We start from the raw sequence: 20796 nt of genomic DNA on the forward strand, positions 1-20796 counted from the left end.
TGTGACAAGTAATTTGATCTTACTCAAAAAGAATGTGTATGAGAACAGAAATTATGTAGGGCTTTTCAGTTTACCAGGCAACAGTATCATACATGTAATTGCACAAGATAAAGCTAGACAAACCTTAGGCTACAAGTAAGGTGCAAATGTTTTTATGGGGAAGGTATTTAGCTACTGGAACAAGTTACGATGGCTCTAGTGGATTTTCCATTGCTGGAATTTTTTAAGCAAAGAGTCAATGTTTTTCTAAAAGATATACTCTATTCCAAACAGAAATAAATTGAAGCAATGTCTCTGGTTTGTATGAACAAGGCTAGTCAGACTAGATCATTAAAATGATCCCTTCTAGTATTATAATGTATGCACCTATGGTTATTTAACGTGAGAATAGTGTCCAGTTTACAGGACTATAATATTATTTTGGTTTTTTAAATATTGGCACATTACCTTTCCAGCCCTGCAACTTCCCCTGTACCACAAGGCTTGTTGAAAATCAACATTCAGGAGGATATTAATTTAAATTCAGCTGTCTGAAAGCTAGCTGTTTAGTCTGAGCTAGTAACCTAGGTCCTTTCTATACTCAGTGGAGAAAACTAGGCACTTTCATGAGTCTATTCCTTCCAGATACCTTAGGCATCTATTTTCAGCTAGCACAAGTCTGCAGGTGCCTCTCTCTCTTTCCATTGACTACACAAAGTGTCTTAGTTTAGACTGCTTTAAACTCCACAACTAAAAGTGGCCAAAGTTAGATGAAAGGAATCCATCCTTAATACTCCAAAGATCTTTTCAAAATCCCTGGATTCAAGTTAGTTAGATCCACTAATTTAAAACATCTGGCTTTATTAGATCATGTTCAAAGTGTGCTTCAGTTACTGCTGGGCAGATAGTGTTTCATCACCATCATAGCATATAAATGCATCTCATCTGTATTTTTCTAGGAAGAGAATAAATTATTTTTTAATAGCTCTTTCTTATTGCACTATTATTCAGAATTCTGTCATTCCTATCTAATAACGAACTGGACTGTATAGTCATTTAAACAAGTGCTCCACTGCCTTAGGATGGGATTCACCCCATTAAACATAGATACCTACAGTGTAGATGTGCAGATCTGAACTTTGAACCTGCACTCCCATTATAGCCAAAGGAGACCAGAATATACTGCCAGTAGCGACTGAGGTGCCTTATCTTCATATAAATGTCTAAATTAGGAGAGATGAAACACAACAAAGAATCTATTCCTCTTCCTTGGCTATTATAAGAATTTGGGTGACTATTTCAGATGGGCATGTCCACAATGTAAACATTTGAAGTTAAGATGAGTGATGAGTTTGATGAATGTTGTTCTTCCACAGCCTGATTTTGGGTCCTTATTTTCCCTTGTTCTTACTTTTTTTCATTAGTTTAATAATCTCCTCAGAGGTCTCATTAGCCTCATCATGAAAAATTGCCCTCAACTTTGTAGGTGATGAGGCCATTCAAACTTCCTAGGCCTTTTTTACACAGAAATAATAATGATATTCCACAAAAACAAATCCTTTGTATCACTTACAAAGTCAGAAATTAACTTCCACAATAGCAGAAATTAACTTTCACAATAGATTACCTTTTATCTTTCTTCATTTGGAAAGTAAGAATGACCAGGAATAATCAGTTACGTGTTTTTCACTCTTATATACTTTCAATCTTTCAAAATATCTTAAGTCTTTTAGAAGGTCTATTATGAGCAGTTTCGTAAGTGCCTATACACACCACCATCCTCACTCACTCACTTCAGAAGCATATCCCAATCTACAGCTTGCCAGCATAACCAAGGAAATGTGTGACTGTAACACAGAGAAGCACTGACACAGTGACGTGGTCTCTAGGACAATGATTTAAGTATTCTTTCAGGATCTTTAGATGACTTGAATTCTTCCTTTAAAACATGTTGAGACTCATCTTTTCACTACTAAAGTAGTTGCACTTCCTCAACTGCCTGTGCCTTGCAAAACAGTCTTTCTACAATTCATCTTAAAAGAGTATTCCTATAAAAAAACGTGTACTCTTTAGTGGACAGTCGGAGATCTTTTCATGAACAAGCTTGATTGTTCTAAGGTTTCAGCAGCAGTCAACTATAGGTAGACATCTTTGTTCCTTTGCAACAGCTACATTTTAAGGGAGGTTTTCTGCTGTTTCCATGAAGAATGTGGTGATGGCTGGATACTTCAAGTTGTCTGTGACTTTTCCTATTTCTCTTCCCTCTAATTGTGACAGACTCCAAGCGTGAAGAACGTTGCCTGGTACTCCTGCTTATCTTGGCTATAAACTGCCAATCCCCCACTGGACGTCTGTCTCTTCTCCCTTGGTTTGTGGACAGCTATCTCCAATCCTGAATTCAGGTTGATGCCTGTTCCTTAGTCTGATATCTAAAAATTTCTCCTGCTTTCTAGTGGCCCACATGTCATTACTGGGTCTTTGAAAATACAAATCTCTTTTCCAGCACGGTCATGAATTTTTATTTCAGAAAGAGGAAATATTTTCTGGTGTTTGGTAGAAAGAAAGCATTGATTCATCTGTCACAGGTCATAACCATTGTTCCATTTCCACTCACAAGAATATTGAGTGTAGAACTGAACATAAAAGAAAAACTTCATAAACTGCCTTTCTAAACTTCCTCCAAAATCACCCTGTCTGTCTACTCAGAATTTCACATGGCAGCTGACATACACCAGTATTTCCCAACCTTTTTGTCACACAGCCTTGCTTGAGAAAACTGAACATATTTTGGGTGCAGTTACAAATAGGTGAATACCTGGAACAGTGGTTTTCTCTCACAACTGTGCACATATACCTGTTGTTTCTGATTAGCAAATACTGTTTGCAGCAGTGGCAAAATGTGAAATACGAGAATCTGGCTGAAATTACTTTCCCTATATATTTTTATTCCTGGTTTCCTGGACAGAAACATATATATACGCATTGCGTAGTGAATGGTCAGAAAGTCTCATGCTTTGAGAAAGTCTCTGACCAACTGTTCAAGCACTCAGCAACTGTGTCATTGACGCAGAGTAAATGTTTCCCTGAAGCACCAAACTTCTGTGCATGTGAACACAGCACATGAACATGTGCTGAGAAACACCTGGGATTATGCATGTATTGCAACCTAGTCAGAACTACAGCAGCTGTGACATTAATTCAACTGGGCATGATTACTGAAACACCAGATATCTGGTAAAAGGATGAAAAAATATCAAAGGAACCCAGACAAATTTTCCAGAAGCAAAAATATGATTTGTCCTGGAAAAATCTGTACATAACAACCCCTACATAAGTACAAAGTATGCCTTCAGTCAACTATTCACTGGAGAGGCTAGAAAAATGAAAATACCCGGACATTCTGTCGTCACTGAGAAGCATGGTGCAAAGACACCCAATAGCACAGACACAGTGCCGCAACCACTATCTCACCTGTGCCGGGCAGACCAACTGAATAGACCAGGTAAGATTCAGCACTGTACTGACTCTTGCATTTGAGCAACTAACTCTCCTCCACCCACTCTCCTTGCCATCTGGGAATGCCTCTTTAGCCTTTCTGAAACTCCAATAATTGATTCTCGATGGTAATTCCAACAGTGCCAGCATAGAAGTCAAGCTCATAATCGTTGGTGGATTGGCCAGCTGCGCCCTGAGCTGTCATGGTGCACGTGTTGATTTGCTTCATGATCTGCTCAGCTCTGGCAACACAGAACAAAAGCACTTGGACTAGCACATCTGGAGAAACTATCATAGGTCCAACAGAACATTTTTTCTCAGACTGCCCACCATGCTTCACTTATTATATGGGTGTCCTCACTGGATAGGAACCCCTATGTCTCACTGGTCTGCTATATCCTCCAAAAAGGCCTATTTATTGCTTCACTTTGCTTTGCTGCTTTGCCATTCTAGGTATAACACAACATATAAGCATTAGAAAGTGGTTGGAAACATCTCAGCAGGATAATTGCTAATTAAACCAGGCTTTATTTAGGGTTAGAAACTCTAGATGACCATAGGTATTGTCCTCTTATGGGTGGGAGAATTCCATTCCCTGAAAAATAGTGGCAAAAGCAAACTACACACTCTTTTAAAATGGATATACCTATACTGCAGTCATAGTACTAGAAAAAAGGCAAATCATCTGACACTGAGCTCTGTGGTACCAAAGCTAGACAGGTAAGAAAGCACAAGATAGCTCCAGAGAGCTAGCTCTGATGACCTCTCACTGCACTTTTGTCACTTTATGACCTAGGCAGAACAGGTTTTTCACAGTTTATTAATACGGATCTCTGAGCCATGTTAACTTCAACACATACACTGGTATTGGATTCTCTCTGGCTATATCCTAGTTGAAAGGTAAATGCATTTTGCAATATGCCCTGCAATCCTGATTCCCAACTGTTCGTACATACTGCGGTTCCAGTTCTGCACGTGCATTTTTTTTTTGACACAGACCAGAATGTATGTATCCAGGTTTAGTCATAAAATTCTAAAATTGTTTAGCTTGGAAAAGACCTTTAGGATCATCAAGTCCAACCATAAACCTAGCACTGCCAAGTCCACCACTAAACCATGTCCCTAAGCACCACATCTACCTGTCTTTTAAATACCTCCAGGGATGGGGACTCAACCACTTCCGTGGGCAGCCTGTTCCAGTGCCTGACTACCCTTTCAGTGAAGAAATTTTTCCTATTATCCAACCTAAACGTGCCCTGATGCAGCCTGAGGCCATTTTCTTTCATTTTATCGCTTGTTACTTGGGAGAGGAGACCGATCCCCACCTCGGCACAACCTCCTTTCAGGTAGTCCTAATGTGCAATCAGTATGTGGCCAGGCTATGCACTTGGACATAAGAGCTGGGAACTGCTGCAGGGTCCTGCTGTTTAGACTTACCTATTTTATCAATTTGCCTTGTGTTAAGGATTTCTTAAAGACTTAAAGGAACAAAGCTTTAATAACAGCTCCATTTATACTTATGTTAAAAAAAAATGGTATTCTAAAATATCTGGATAATTAAAAATACAGAAATATTATTTGTGAAGAATGTTTTTATTTTTTTTAGATATAATTACTTTCATATTCTCCAGATTAAATGTCTGCAGCATTTGTAATTAAGCACCTCCATGAATGTTCACTTGAATGTAATTGAAAACAAACACACAGAAAAATGAAATATGTGCAGGTGTTGAATAAGATAATTCCATGTAGCTTACCTATTTATTTGTAGCTCTTAGCACTAATTATGCGATGTGTTTAAAGAATTTCTTCAGCTGGACGGATTTCTTAAAATAATTAATATCTTCTAATTTTAAAAGTATCAAACTTGTTTTCAAGGCTCAATTTACAATTGTAAATTGTTACACCTCATTGTTACGCATTTGCTGGGTGACCCTAGGACTTCAGATTCTATGCTATACACACGGACTTCAGTAGGACACCGAACAGCAGACAGTTTACTCTAAGAGCTGGACAGATCTCTTCTTGAAGATTTACACTTATTCGGTACACTTGACTATGCATTGGCTGACAGTCTTTGGTATAGATGACATCAACCATCTGACTAGTTTGATTTAGTTTATCTGAAAACACATTTCACCAAACTTCAGTTATTTTTCCTTTCTGGGGGACTAGCAAGAACTACTCCTTCAGGTAAATTAGTGTCTTCCAAGGATATTTTATTTTTTACTGCCAGTAAGAAAAATGAGCAGTAAGGAATCATAATGTTTCCTTTCCTGGCTACGTATTTGGTTCACAATCACCTCCTGGCTATGAAGAGATTCCAGTCTACCAAACTGAACAGCTTATGGCATGAATCAACAGCGCAGCCTTTTAAGGTTAGAGGTGATTTCACTGATATTCTGAGTCACTTCCAAAAATCCTTCCCGAGACTTTTGCATATTGTGATACTTAGCAGGTATGAAGAATTATTCCAGGTCCTTCATGGCAGTGCGCGGTCACAGGTCTTTTTATCTTAACACTTTTTAACCTCTTAATTCTTGATCAGGTATGGCTGCACTTTAAAGATTCATTACAGAACAAGTTTTCTTTGCAGTCAGACTGCTTTCCCCCAAAAAAGCTGAGATTTTGTGAACTACAGAGGAGACTTAGTCAAACCTAATGGAATGTTGAAATACTTCAAGGTATTGAAGGACAGCACTGCATCTCTTAGTCACATACATTTGTAGCCCTGACCTAAAATTCAAATGAATCTTCTGTTCATGGAATGAGTATTTCATTTCTGAGTGATACAGAGTGGAATTCAGACAATTTATCTTACACATCTCCCTAAGTACCTAAACAACAGAGTGATTAAATCTGTTCCTCTGACAGTATTTCTTTTGAGATACCCATCTGACTAAGTATAGTGAAGAAGGTTTCTGCCATACGAGACAGGGTGAATGTTTCTGGATACTGAATGGGAAAGGTCATCATCACAACTATAGCTGTTTTCCCTAACTGAATATGCCATGGTTATGGCTCAATAAAGTCCATTGAGACGCTGGAGAATACTGCTTAATTACCAAAAGATAGTGAAGAAGTGGTTTGCAAAGATGAATCATTATTTTCCATACTTCCTCTTATTTTCATTAGTTTCCATCTGATAGAAATCAGATTATCTGAATCACAGAATCATTTGGGTCGGAAGGTATCTCAGGAGGTCATCTAGTCCAGCCTCCTAGACAAAGCAGGGTCAACACTGAGTTTGGACCAGGTTGCTGATGGCTTTGTCAAGCCAGGTCTAAATTCCCTTGGGTGGAGATTCCACAGCCTCTCTGGGGAACTGTTTCAGTGCTTCATTACCCTCACGGTAGAATTTTTTCCTTATATCCAGATGGAACCTATCAGATTCAATTTATGACCATTGTCTCTTGTCCTCCTACCATGCACTTCAGTAAAGGGCCTGCCTTTGTCACCTCAATAAATTTCTCTTAGATACTGGCAGGCTGCTATTAGGCACCGCTGCCCAAAGGCCTTCTTTCTCAAAGCTAGACAAGCTCAGTTCCCTCACAAGTCATGTGCTTCTCTCCCCAACCATCTCTGTGGCCCTCCACTGGACTTAGAGCCCAAACTGAACACAGTCCTCCTGATGTGACTTAATAAGTGCTAAGTCACCACCCCTGACCTACTGGCTATGCTCCTGTTAAGACAGCCCAGGATCCTGTTAGCCTTCATCACTCCCAGGGCACCTTATTGACTCGCATTCAGCTTGCTGAACCTACTCTCCAGGTCACTTTCAGCAGAACTGCTACACTGGCTGTTAGTCTCAACAGGGACCAAATGCAGCTGCTTTCTGTCATATTACTAATGCACATCTGCTTATATGATACAAATACAGGCGTGTGCTGGCACACGTGATGAGAATTGGTCATACAGCCTCTCATATGTCCAGGCCACCTATCAGTTATGAGATGAGAGGCACTTCCACTTTGGTTCTGTGATGGACCCACATACAAACCCATATTCAAACACTCATCCACTGCATTACAAAAAACCAAGTTTCTTGTACACCAGAAGAGAAGTGCACCCTGGACAAAAAGTTAGATGCAACAAGCATAACTCAAGTTCCTTTATTTTGTAGTTTCATTCTTCCTTTTAACAGTTGCCTTTTTTCTCCCTTAACATATTATAGTCATTCCAGAATATTGTGAATAATAAAGAAATTAAACACCTGTGCCATTTTTCTGTACATCCCTATCTATCTGCAAGTGCAAATAAATGTTTTTAATTAGTCTAAATATTTTAACTAGGACTGAAAAAAAAAAGATGAACCTAGACCGAGATGGAATTATTACAAAAGTATATCATTGGAATCGGTTTTATACAGTATGTTCAGTGTGCTACAACTTATAAAACCTAAAACCTGCATAATAAAATGAATGAAAACAACAGATGACAGGAGGGAAGAAAATGGGTTGTGTCAGTTGAATTGAAAGATAAGCAACATTAAAAAGTCATCCATCACACACTAGTTTCAAATTGAGCTGTAGTACAGTATATATTCCCCTGTTCTGCATAGCCAGTATAATGCAATTGTGATGGGAAGATGTTACTTTCCAGCACTGAAAGGGCAGCTTAGATCTCAGTCAGTTCAAGTACTGGCATTTAAACTGAGCCTTTAAACATTTTTGACCAGTGCATCTTTTTAATTCAACTACAGACATAGCCAACTACAGATACGTGTATTATGATGCAGGACCATTAGACTGTGCCAGAATTGAAATTGCTGACAGTAAAGTGCACAATCATTACTGCAGGCATGAATTCAACATTAATAATAACACTGCATCATAAGTCAACTCTTACTTTCAATACATTTACCTGAACATGAAGTAAAAAGTCTGCAAATAGGGAATCTTTCAGGAAATTTATGAAAATTGAGAGCTCCTACAATCTCCATCTTTAAGGCCATAATCCTTACCTCTCCTGTGCCAAAGGACTAACTCTACTGGCTTCAACTAGTGAGATAAAACTTTGCTAGAAAAATCTTTTTGAGAGAAAAACTCTTTCTAGAGTAAGGTCTTCACAGACACACTCATATTTAACTCCTAAAATAACAATTTTTATAAGTAAATACAGAATTCACTGAAACAGCTCCATGTAAACTAAGCCTTTGTATCATTCTATCTTAATTTGTTCCCAAATCCAGTTACACTCAGTTCCTATGTGACTTTCTGCCATACTAGGCAACTATCCATTAAGATAACCCAACTTCTTTTCCAAAAGTCACTTGAGAATGACAAAATGCTGATGAGATGCCACTACCAGCCTAAGTCAGAGTCAAGTCAAGTACTCTAGAGGTGAATGTCCACATCATATTTCCATTCCTAACAACCACCTAGCTGTAATATCTTTAGGACTGAAATACTGTTCCCTAATTCACTACTTAACCAAACATTTTTAGGATAAAGTTCAGAAAATTTGAGGTATACAGCAGTATTCAAGAACTATTTCAAATTAAAGATCTCTTCTTTTGACCATGCCAAACCCTTCAATAATTTGAACTCCAAATAAGAAAAACCTTCTACCTCACCTTCACCACTCCATTTTCATGCATAGTGATACAGTTGTTGGGATCCTCTGAAAGCTGATATAAAGCCTGAGCTGTAGCTCTATGAACTGATGGATCATTTGACTTCAAGTAACGTACTAAAGGAGCTACAGCCTTGGTCTCTCCAAAGGTTACTCTATTGCTCCCCCACAGGCAACAGTGGGAAATGGCCTCTGCTAAGTGACGTCTTAATTTGTCATTCTTCTGCAGAAGGTAAAAACATAATAAATTAAAGACAAGATAATACAATAAAAATTTCATAGGAAAGCAGAATTGTATTCTCAAACATCTTTAAGGCACCCCAATATAAGTGCAGTACAATTAAAAACTGGAGAGAGCTGTAAGGCATGGAGCTAGTAGTCCCTATTTGCTTTGTAGGAAGTGCTGTGAATTTTTATATTATTTCAAAGGTGCTTTTAGACTGACTGGAAATTAGATAAGATTAGCATTAAAATGTAACATATAGTCCCATCATTGAGATTCTCTGCATGGTTCAGATCTATTGCTCTCTCGATCCTTTGTGCTTTTTTCATATGGCAGCTGCATCTCAAAAGCAATATTCAGCAACAGTAACTATTAAAATGAAGCTTATCTTCCAAAGCAATTTCAGTACCAGCCACAGAGTGTTTTCATGTCCAATATACATCTCATAGAGGAAGGATTCTACAATTCTTCCTTGTAGCTGCTGCAAAATCTACCACTCTTGTCATAACCTTTAATTGGGTATAATGGAGTGTGACATAAGAAACTCAGATACTTAGTATAATATGTTTAGAAGTTACTTACTGTGTTTGCTAGTTTGGACAACAGAGGGACAACTCCATGATCTGTTATAACAGCTAAATTTTCTTCATCTTTAGCTATATTTGTAATTGCTGCACATACACTTGCTAAAACTTCTTTATTCTTTGATTTTAGCAAATTGACTATCAGTTCCAAGCCACCAACAAAGGATCGAACCATTTCCCCAGCATCCTAAATGAGAATCAAAAGAAACATTATTTTTAAATATTCAATCAGTATTTATATGCAAATGTTAAAAAAAGAGATTGGCATGACATAATTATTCAAAACTGCAGCTATTGCTGTGTTGCCTTCACCAAGAAATAAGGCTAATTTGGAACTCAGAGCTCTCTTGATTGACATATGAGAGTTAGACTGTTTTACATACCACCATCTAGACAGAAATTCAATGCCTAAATAAAGGTATCTAGTGTCATTTTAGATACCACAGGGTATTCTATATGGCCTCAAGCTGTCACTCCAGAAGGGTGCAAGTCTCCTTTATCTGCTGTATCGTATTTGCCAGGTGGGTGCCTCACATACCTTAGGGCATCTAAAACAGCAATAGACACCCCTGTTTAGGCTCTCATAGTGTTTTCTATTTCCTACATTAAGTCTGACAGCTAAGACAAAGGAGTGGTAATATTATTTTCTTGTATCAATGCAAATGAGGATTCAGGAATACTTAAGAGGGGAGTTACAGAAGTTCTGACAGCAACTGTGGGAGAACCATGGTGCACCTCAGAGTATGAACAATCAACGTAAAGTGTGGCTAAAGGACACAAACACAACTCTGGAAAAATGTCCAAGTATGCTCTTAGAAAAGAAATAGAAAACTAAACTGTGTGCCTTGATCTTGAATACAGTATGCAGATCTGGTCCATCTTTTCTGTCTTGAAAAAGTTATAGTAAAATTAGAAAAGGTTTAGAGAAAGATGAAAAGAATAACCAAAGGTAGGGAACTGCTCTATAGAAGGAATGACTAACCAACTAGGACACTCAAGGCAATAAAAGAGAAAAATGAGGAGCGGTATGATAGAGGTGTATAGAATCTTGAGTAGAACGGAAAGGGCACACAGGGATATCTCTTCTAGAAGACCTGAGAGCATCAGGTGAAATTTGCAGGTGGCCTGTTCAGAATGAAACAAAGTTATTTTCAAACAAAGCATAGTTAAGATGTTGAAGTCCTTGGAGCAGGACTGCAGTGGCTATTAGAAGTTTACATGTTAGAAATTAACTAGACAAATTCACAGGAAAAAAAGTTATTCAATATAGAGATATTCCATTAAGAGTTATTCAATATAGAAGTATTCTCTCTGATTTAGAAAGTTCCTGAGACACAGATTTCTTGAAGGTGGGAGAGCATTCTGGGGAGGGGAACCACGGCCACAAGTTTGCCCTGTTGTTCTACCTTTCCTCAGGCATCCCTTGCAGGCTACAATGAGAAACGGAATACTGTCTCAGTGAACCTTTGGTCTGACACCGCACTGGCTGTTCTCACACTCTTGTGTTTGTTAGCCAACTCAAATTACCAAGCACACGTTTACATGCCAATGTGTAAAACAGAGAAAACCAGCAGTTTTGGTGCTGTGAGACTGAACTAACGGGTATGGAATTCGTTTGGTTGTCTCAAGCAAAGAGGAACTGACAGTATCTGATAAAGTGACATGCAGCATACAGTACTTCATGTACCCTTAAAAGCACACGGTATAAATCTAAGTTTTGTTTAAGCACAAATTCTTAACTGATTAAGTTACATAGTCACTGACCAATGCTGTACACCACGATTCATTGCAATCTGTTGAACTGAGATGCCTGAAAAGAAATATATCTCTCTGTTTGGTAAGATGCTCCACCATGTCAGATTACATTATTTTAGACAATCTCTTTTCAGTTTCCTCGTGGACAGAAACAATGCCAGAATAGAAAACCATCTATTTATTTGAATGATTTTTCACATGTTTATTCAATCTGTGGGTAACTAAGCAACATCTTGCCAACACCCATCTAGAAGGGGTTCTCAGGATGCCTAGTTATATAGAGCCTGAAAGACAACACTGCAAAATGCAGCAGCATTTTCAGAAACTTCATTGTAAGCATAATAATTAGCAAAGGGGTGGATGGAACTTCAAGGGCCTAACCTGAGGATCTGAAGTATTGCAATGTAACCTGGAGAAATCACCATTTCTACTTGAATGGGCCCATAATCCAGCCCAACATTTTTTGTTAGATTTTCAACCTTTCAGATGTGGATCTGGAAAGATGAGTAGTTGTCTTAAAGTTCTTTGTTCAATGAACATAGAAACTAGCAAACGACTTAATTATGGCTAACTTAAGGATTTCTGTAGAAACATAGGACTTAGGAAAAGCAAATGAACCATTGATTACGAAATAGATACAGGTCAGAAACCACTACGGGCAAGAACTTCAGGTGTTTTTTGACGGTCATCTAATTTTTATGGAACTATTTACTAAAAGTATGCCATTAGTGTCCAAATCATACCCTTCAAAACGGGTACTGAAAATAGGAACTGAAAATAGGTCAGAGGAGATTCTTGGTGACATTGTTGTGGTACATCTGCAGGTGGCATTGCATGGCCTGGTGTCAGACTGTTATTACACTGGAAAGAGAGTAAAAGCGACTGGCCAAGTGGTCAGCAGTAACTTTGTAGAAGAAATTTTAGCCTGTGCACCTCAGTGATGGTAAATGTGCAGAGATGGAAACAACGGTCTGCACGTGGAATTTCTTCATTTGCTTCCTTCAACTGGCCAATAGGAGAATTTTGAATAAAAACTACCAGACACTCTCCTGAAACCCTTTTGGACTAAAAGGTCTTAGGACTTCATGAAAGTGCAAACATGGATAATATGAACCTTCCTAGGGCTAGGGAGTGACCCTGAGACCAAGAATGGTTTTGATTACATTTATTTCTTTTTGGGGGCTGATTTATGAACAGAGTATGGTCCAATTGTATTGTGTTAGCTGTGCTGAGCAAATCCATCAAATTGCTCATGGACTTGGTAAATAAAAATTCCAGAAGATGCTGCAGTTCATCTTTTTTAGTTCTGGGTCCAAATGCCTAACAGAACCCTTAGCTGTGATGTTTCCTTCTCACAGAAAGCAAAAGCAGTGGGTAGGCCCATCAGGAACAAAATATTTTCCACCACAGGCAGTGCAATTCTTGAGACTGAAAGGGAGAGGTTAAAGCCATAGAGTGTGAGGGTCAAAACCAGAAGCCACAGCATGTGGAAAAAGGGTGGTATCCAAGAGCAAACTTCATGCTGAAGTCCTAAAAAAACAGTGAACAAGTAGCAGGGGTCCTCACAGAAATTAAAAGAGGATCTAAATGTTTATGCAGAAGAAGGACAATAAAAGTTTGTGACTCAGAAAAGCAGCTGAGAGAAATAGAGAAGGAAGGGCAGTGCTCTGCCACTTCTATTACCATGTGAGCTGCATGTAAAGGGAGGTGGGTTACAGCCTGTTTCCCACGGATACGCTAGCATAAAAGTTTCTTTATCATTGCTAGTGTGTACATACCGCAATGTAAATGTATCTACAGACAATCACCTGAATAAAACCAATATTTCTCGATATCAGTTTTCACATCTGTCTTGAAATTTTAAAATTTGATCAAAGGCTGTAGATAATGGTTACAGAGAAAGCTTTCTACACAGAAATTTCTTACCTATACGTATTAGAGGACTAGATAGATAAATGAGCAGACACAGGAGAAGGAAAGAAAATTAGGTATTTTACATTTACTTCAATTCCTTGAAACTTACTACAGAAGTGTGCATTACCTTATGCTTAAATATTGGCTCGACAAATGAGAAAGGCTTCTGTTCAACAGGTGAACTCTACAGTAAAGTGTCTAAGATTTGAAAGAGTCCCTGCTGTACATGAAAATGATTCTACTTTTCTGCGTGGTTCAGATATCTGCGTATTATTATTCATGCTCTTGAAAGATGTTTCATGAAGAGATAAGATAATCTGTATCCCATCTAAATGAACCAATATGTACATTTTATATTTTACTACCTGTACATACTTTCTTTCCAGGTAATTATAACCCTACTTGTTAAATTTCTCTTCTGACAGGCTTATACTTTCCACATGTTGCAAAGGAGTACAGTCCAAATAAACTGATGGAATAATACATAAACAATCCAGCAATAAGTAAAAGAAAGACTTTCAAAAATCGTCTGTGAAACCAGCTAAACACAAGGACAGAACCTTCTACCAGTGATGAAAAGCAGAGGGAAACTGCAGAAACCACATGTCAGGAAAATTTCCCAAATGTGACTGTGGGTGTAGTCTGGTGGTCTGTGCAAGACAAAGGGAAAAGTAAAGATGCAAGAAATTTGAAGAACAATGAGCAGAAAGAAGGATGGAAATGAAAGCTTTAAAATCTGTTATGTTACTTACAGATCTTTTTTTTTTTTTCCAAAAAAAAAAATTAAACAACAAATGCGATCTTTTTGGTATCGTTTAGCAAAACCACATACTCGCTTTGTACAGTAAATTTCTACTTTTTTTTAACTGAGAGATATGTATTTATTATATACAATTGCCATACTTTAAAGATATTTAAAGAAGAAATTATATGAAGTTGTGCCTGTGATTGCAGAGATCTGGATTTAGTTCTTTTGAATCTATGTTCTTTGAGTATACTCGTATTAATCATCAGATAGCTGTTCATACTATAAAGTCTAAAGTAATTTCCGTGATTTTAGTTTCCAAATACTCTTGGGCATTTTCATGTATACTTATTTTTGTAACCGAAGAGAAGAAAAATCATATATAATATGTCTTTGGAAATCTTTTTTGCACTTTTTGTTTCACACAGAAAAAAATGCAATCTTTAAATTCCACCTTCTAAATTAATTGACACACAACTTTCTTTGTGAGACTTAACCCAAAGGGTTTGTCATTTCCAGCTATTAGTGTGTGATAAGCTTTCATATTTACCCATAGTCCTTAAACTTCACTGTAGAAATGTAAATGTCCCTGTTTCAAAGTCTGGGTAGTTTACTATTGGGTAATAACGTGATTTTGATATTGAACTTGAAGTGGAAAGCGTTCCATTTCCAGTCCAAGACTACATTTATATTCAGTATTTACATACTGCAAACTCTAATCTATTAATATAGCCATTAAACTACATTTACTTTCTTTAATGTTACGTATGAAGTTATTCAACAAACTCCCAAGTATTTTGGAAAGCTTAGAGAACGTCTTAGGATACAGCTATACAAAAAACAACTTGAAAGAAGAATACATTTAAGTGAATTTACACAATTTACTCCCCCCCCCCCCCCCCCCACCTATTGTGTCAAAACCTTACTTCTTAGTTGTCCTAACAAGGCTACTCAGTTTGAGTTAGGCAGGAAAAAAAAACTGGTATGGTAAGAATAAAGCCTAAGAAACAGCATTTATAGATAAGAATATTGATAAAATCACTCCCACTGATAAATAATAAAATACATAATTTTATTGTATACATCTGAGTGTATGAGTTAATGATAAGTTGAATATTTCTGCTTTAACAATAATAGTTACTGAACTGAACACACAGTAAGAGGCCAAACACAAAGACATTTACAGAAGCCATAAAAATGTTAAAAAAAAACTGGTGGAAGGGGAGCAAGAGGTTTTTCTGTATTAACAGGAAATAGCTTCATTTTAAATCTTCATCATTATTATAACTTTTAATGTAATATTTAACCTGAAGTGACAGATGTGAAGAAATATAGATTGTTAAACTACATTTTAAGTGGCTGAAGAACACGGGAAGAGATAACAGGATTTTTCATGACTTCACATGACCACATCTTCTAATTAGCAGGCAGCAAAGTTTTTATCCTCAGAAAGTACAAGAAATACTATTTCAAAACTGGATTCAAAGGAAGGAGTTTGCAATCTCAAGCAGTAAAAAAAAACAACAAAACAAACTATCTGGCATAGATGCTGAGGCCAGCAAAGTTACCTGCTGTGCTAATAGAAGCCTCATCCTACTACTCTTTAATCACGTATTTTCATCTTGTTGAACTGCATGACTATTAACAAAATTTAGTTAATTTTCCCTTTTCACTTATTTCTACATTGGCTTCTGCCAATGTGAGACAGACCAGCTTTGCACATATTTTTTTTAATTAGGAGCAGAAAGCATTATGATATTCGCAGAAAGACAGATTTGGAAAAAATCACTTGATCTTTGCAGTATTTATACAAGGAGAACATTTGAGATTTTTGAGTTCTCTTGTCATCATATTATATGTTTTTTGTGGTTATTTTCATTAAGTAAATAAAGTTCACCAGCCTTAAGTTGAGACATACAGTTCTTGTAAAAGAACTACTGAATTCTTTTGTAACTGAATTCCTTTCTTATTTCTTCCAAAGTGAATACTGGTTTCTTTATTTGAAAGATTTAAAGCTAAACACTGTATTACAAAAACACATTGTGTTTGTCTTTAAAAATACTCCACTTGAAAGATAAAAGTTTCTCCACTAAAAACAAGTAGTATTTCACTCTTAGAACATCTTAAAAAGCTTAGGGTGTCAAAGATAATTGGTCAAATTGAATTGCTTTTGCCCAAAAAAGTGATGGTATGGCTGGGCAAATAAACTTTAGTTATCAAGAGTCATCTTTAAACTACCTTTTCTTTAATGAAGGAAGCTGTCCATTTCTATCCCCTATTGCCAACTGAATAACTTATCATCCTAATGCACAACCCAATTTAAAATTCAAAATAAAGAAATGCAACAGATGAATTTCTATATTACAGCTGTTCAGTGAAAAAGGGAAACACAAAATTTGTATAATAAAGTTTCTATTAATTTTTCTTATTAAAGAAGTGAATGGTATTATTAATCAAATTACTTTATATTTAAAGGCTAATTTTATTCCTGTCTATACAGCTGTGGAGGCTTCCACTGTATCAGAACTGATGAAGAAACACCTTGTAAGACGAGACTACTTCACTACATCTCACAAGTCTTCTGTGCTGTGAAAATGCAATGTGTTGGGAAAACAACAGCAGACAATCAACATTAACTTTCCTGTCCTCTTCACCTCACTGAAGAAGCTAAAGCCAGAGCAGCAAAATGCTACTTTGTAGCTTGGAAGAGCAGAATTCCTTACTCCTGGCTCTTCAGGGATTTGATCAATGCACAGTTAAATACTTGGCAAGTATATTGCTATTGATGGTTTCAAGAAACAAAAGCCATTAGCCAAGCGTACAGCCCAAGAAAGCATGCAATGCATGTTCTCTAAAAGATGGTGGGGGGAAAAAAAGAGGTCTACATAGTCACTCATGCAACTTCTAGTAGTCCTTTTGTCTATTGTTTTCCCTACTTTTCAGTCTGGCGGACTACACCTACTCTTCCTCCCCCTCCTCACAACTCTCACTTATGTTCAGCACTGGGCAAATGCCAAAATCCTAATTTTTTTCACAGAAGCAGTGAAACTACTAATATCAAAGTCCTTTGAGGCCACAGTAGAGAAAACGTCATGATTTGCTTTAGATTATTTTGAAAAGCACTTTAATAATGGAAGTATGAGAAACAGATAACATTGAATAACTGGAAAAACTAAACGTTGTTTCCATTGGTTTGGGATTGAATTGAATCCAAATAAGTGTCTAAGCAAACTTCTTACAGTTATTAATATGCTTATGAGATAGTCATCACTAATATGTAGTTTAATATTGTAGAGTTGCAAGACAGCAATATTGGAATGTTCTGAGGACAGTCTAGGTAAACAAGCAATGCAGTGACAACACAGACTAATAAATTGTTATAACAATTACTGTTTGCGTCTTTGCAACTCTGGCATGCTTCCATAAATTACAGTGGTATATGAGAAGGCAATCATATCATATTGTACCACTTACTATTACAGATCACTGAGAATCTGAACAATATCATGAAGTATAAAATATGTTATAGTTCAATCAAAAGCTTCTGCGCGAGATAAAATGATTGCTTGAAATTTTCTGGTTTATATTACGCAGCAAATCAGACACAATGATCTCCATGCTCTTTTCTTGCCTTAAAATCTATGAAAGTCCCATGTGGCAAGTGAGAGAGTAAAGACAGGAAAAAAGTGAGAGGGACAAGAAGGAAAAACAAAGAAGAGATGAAAAAGAAAAAAATGTGAGGAGGATGGGGTTTAAACGTTTTATAGATTTTTAAAATCCAATTAGCAAGTCTAATTTAAAAGTACAGAAGCTACATGACAAGCTGTTGACTAGCATGTGTAGCTATTATAAACTAAGTCACAAGGAAAGCTGGTCAAATATTTTCCAGTGGAACAGTATTCCATCAGAAAATGCTAATGGAATGGAACCAAAATCCTCCATAAGAACACAACGACTTCTTGAAAAGTTTTGACAGAAACCAGGCAGAAAGGCAGGCTAAATTACCAACGTGCCTCTTCATCTTTTCTCTTGTCAGCCAGATGGCTGGTGAGTAGGCTGCCAGGCTGCTTGGCTTCTGGTTTTCACAGAATCCCTGACTTCTTGCCTGATGGGCTGCCAAACAGCTGGAAAGCCAGGTCTCTAGGAGCTCCTATGCTTTTTGGCTTCTTGTGGTCTCCAAGCTCTCAAGCAGCTGCTTTGCATGGAACTTGGGACCTGAGGCTGCCCGATGAGGGAGATACGCGTTATGCTCAATATGGGCAATTTATGGCAGTCCATTCAGGATCTCTAGGGTAACATATCTATAGGAGGCCCAAAGTCCTCATGATAGTTGGTTCACTAAACTTCTAGGCAGCCTGTGTCAAGAATCATTGGATAGACTGGTTCTGCGTGCACCCTGGCAAGCACGGCAGCCACCTATGGATTGACCAAGTCAAGTCTAACTTGCTGGGCTTCCTAAATCTCCAAGGACCCTGGTGCTCTGGAAGACCTGAGGGGCAAGCCAAAAATTCCTTTTTGTCTCTCTTATAGTACTTTCTTGAAGTTTAGTTCATAACAAATGCTTAAAAGTTGGAAAGTCTACATCCAGATATCAAGGATTAAAAACTGCATAAAAATGGGATAAAATATAGAGAAGTAGGGTATGATTTATGTTAAAAATTATAATGTCTAGAGAAAACAAACAGGAAAATGGAAAGAGAGTAGTAAGAGCACTAAGTTTGAACTGCCAAGGTTTCTGTATAGAATTGCAAGAAGCATAGCAAGGAAAACAAAGAAACTGGAAAATGCTGTACATACTTAAGCAGGGAATTTGACATTACAGGCTTAACCAAAGAATGGTAAGTAAACAAAAATGTATTGGTACTACTTAAGTAAAATTTTTAAAATATAAAACAAATGAACAACAGTGTGCATTATAAGGCACGACTGATCTTTATACACTACAGTTATAAATTAGTAAAATGTGTAAACAAAGCATCTTAATTCATTTAAAACAGCAAATAATTTTATTTGTTAAATATCAGAATTTCCAAGTTCAACTACCTTTCTTTGTTACTTTCAGTAAAGAAACTTTCTCTGTGGTTTTATACATATGGTTACGTTAAAATTTCCATAACAAGTAAAATCTATATAGGAATCCTAAATAGCATGGGTCAGCAGCAGCATATTTTCCACCCACAGGTTAACTCAAGACTGTTGGCTCCAGTGGAAGTCAATTCCTCAGTATATAGTACTTTTGCAAGAATGAAGGCTACTTGACCTTCACACATAGCCATCTCATGACCCTTCCCTCTTAAACCTGGTTTAGTTTTGATTTTGGGTTTTTTTATGTCAGCATGGACATTCTCTTTCCCCGTATGTAGGAAATACACAGACAACTTTAGATGGCTGATCAGTCTTAATCACACCCATGAAATTCCACCACAGAGCTGAAAGGGATGCAATAACTTGGGGGGAAAAAAATCATGCTTTATCAGAAAAGTGTGAGATGTCATTTTACAAGTACATTTTAAGAAAATGGAATAACTTTCCCTCTCTCTTCCCTCAAATCCCCAGTATCAGACTGTTTACTTAAATTATTTTGACAGACTTTGTACGTAGCTGGCTTCCTGAAGTTCTTTAAGAAAGTCTTTATAGTTGTAGCTATAACAAAGGCTAAAACTGAAACATTGAAAGTTGAAAGCTGATACGCAAGTACAGACAAAGGACAGCGGAAGGGATGAGGCCTGACATTACCATTCTTATTCTAACGTTTCCACCCAAAACTCTACTAAATATGTGGACGGAAAATAACCTCTAGAACTTTTTTTCCCCCCCAAGACATACTATTTAAATGTTACTCTGTGAGGAAATAGGTATTTTCATACAAACTCAGTCTGGAAGTGTTCCTCTTATTGGCACAATGTCTTTGGATGAATTTTATAATAGCCCAAATTACATCTTCGTAGAGTTTCTCTAAATTTTTCTGTTTGGGCTGATGTACGTTGGGAGAACACTATAAATACTGTTTTTCAAAGAAGCATCATAACCAAATATTGCCGTTCCAACATCAACAGAGTTGAGTAGACTTTTCTTAGCCATTTTTCATAATCATTTGTGTTTCTTGGACAGCGCACTTACACTTTATCATTACCAATGTGCCTGCAGTAGTAACTTTTCCTTCTGGAAGTAAGGAACTAATTAAAAAGAATCTACTTCTATTAAGATAATTCGTTTGAATAAATTACATTCTTGTCTCTTTAAGTCTTATATTTTAAAGAAATGTATGAACTAATTTATCCAAAATCATGAGATATTTGTCTAAGACTCACAAGTAGCACTTACAGGTGCTGTGCAAATTTTCTCAGGAGAGTTCTACCACCCAAATCATACCACTGCCAGCCTACCTGTAAGATCTTCACTCTACAAGAAATTCTTCAGGCTAAAAATATTTAGAACTAATGCTGGCATGCAGAAGTGATAACAGATACCCAACCAATATTATGGCTGTCAGAGCTGTTAACAGTTTAGGTACTACAGTGTACAAT

The 20796-nt window shown here is 37.1% G+C and overlaps 1 protein-coding gene across 1 annotated transcript in view; it reads right to left on the reverse strand.

Annotated features, from left to right (window-relative positions):
- Nucleotides 1–20796, reverse strand: part of ODAD2 (outer dynein arm docking complex subunit 2) — a 92270-nt gene that overhangs the window by 18883 nt on the left and 52591 nt on the right. The window contains exons 18-19 of the mRNA XM_087761464.1: nucleotides 9854–10042; nucleotides 9050–9271 (exon numbers count right to left, since the gene is read on the reverse strand). Coding sequence (XP_087617590.1) covers nucleotides 9050–9271; nucleotides 9854–10042 — 411 coding nt within the window. The remainder of the gene's footprint in view (nucleotides 1–9049; nucleotides 9272–9853; nucleotides 10043–20796) is intronic.

This window comes from Nipponia nippon, unplaced genomic scaffold (assembly GCF_047370975.1).
Source record: "Nipponia nippon isolate SJK-2023a ecotype South Korea unplaced genomic scaffold, ASM4737097v1 scaffold_1, whole genome shotgun sequence".
Taxonomy (NCBI): Eukaryota; Metazoa; Chordata; class Aves; order Pelecaniformes; family Threskiornithidae; genus Nipponia; species Nipponia nippon.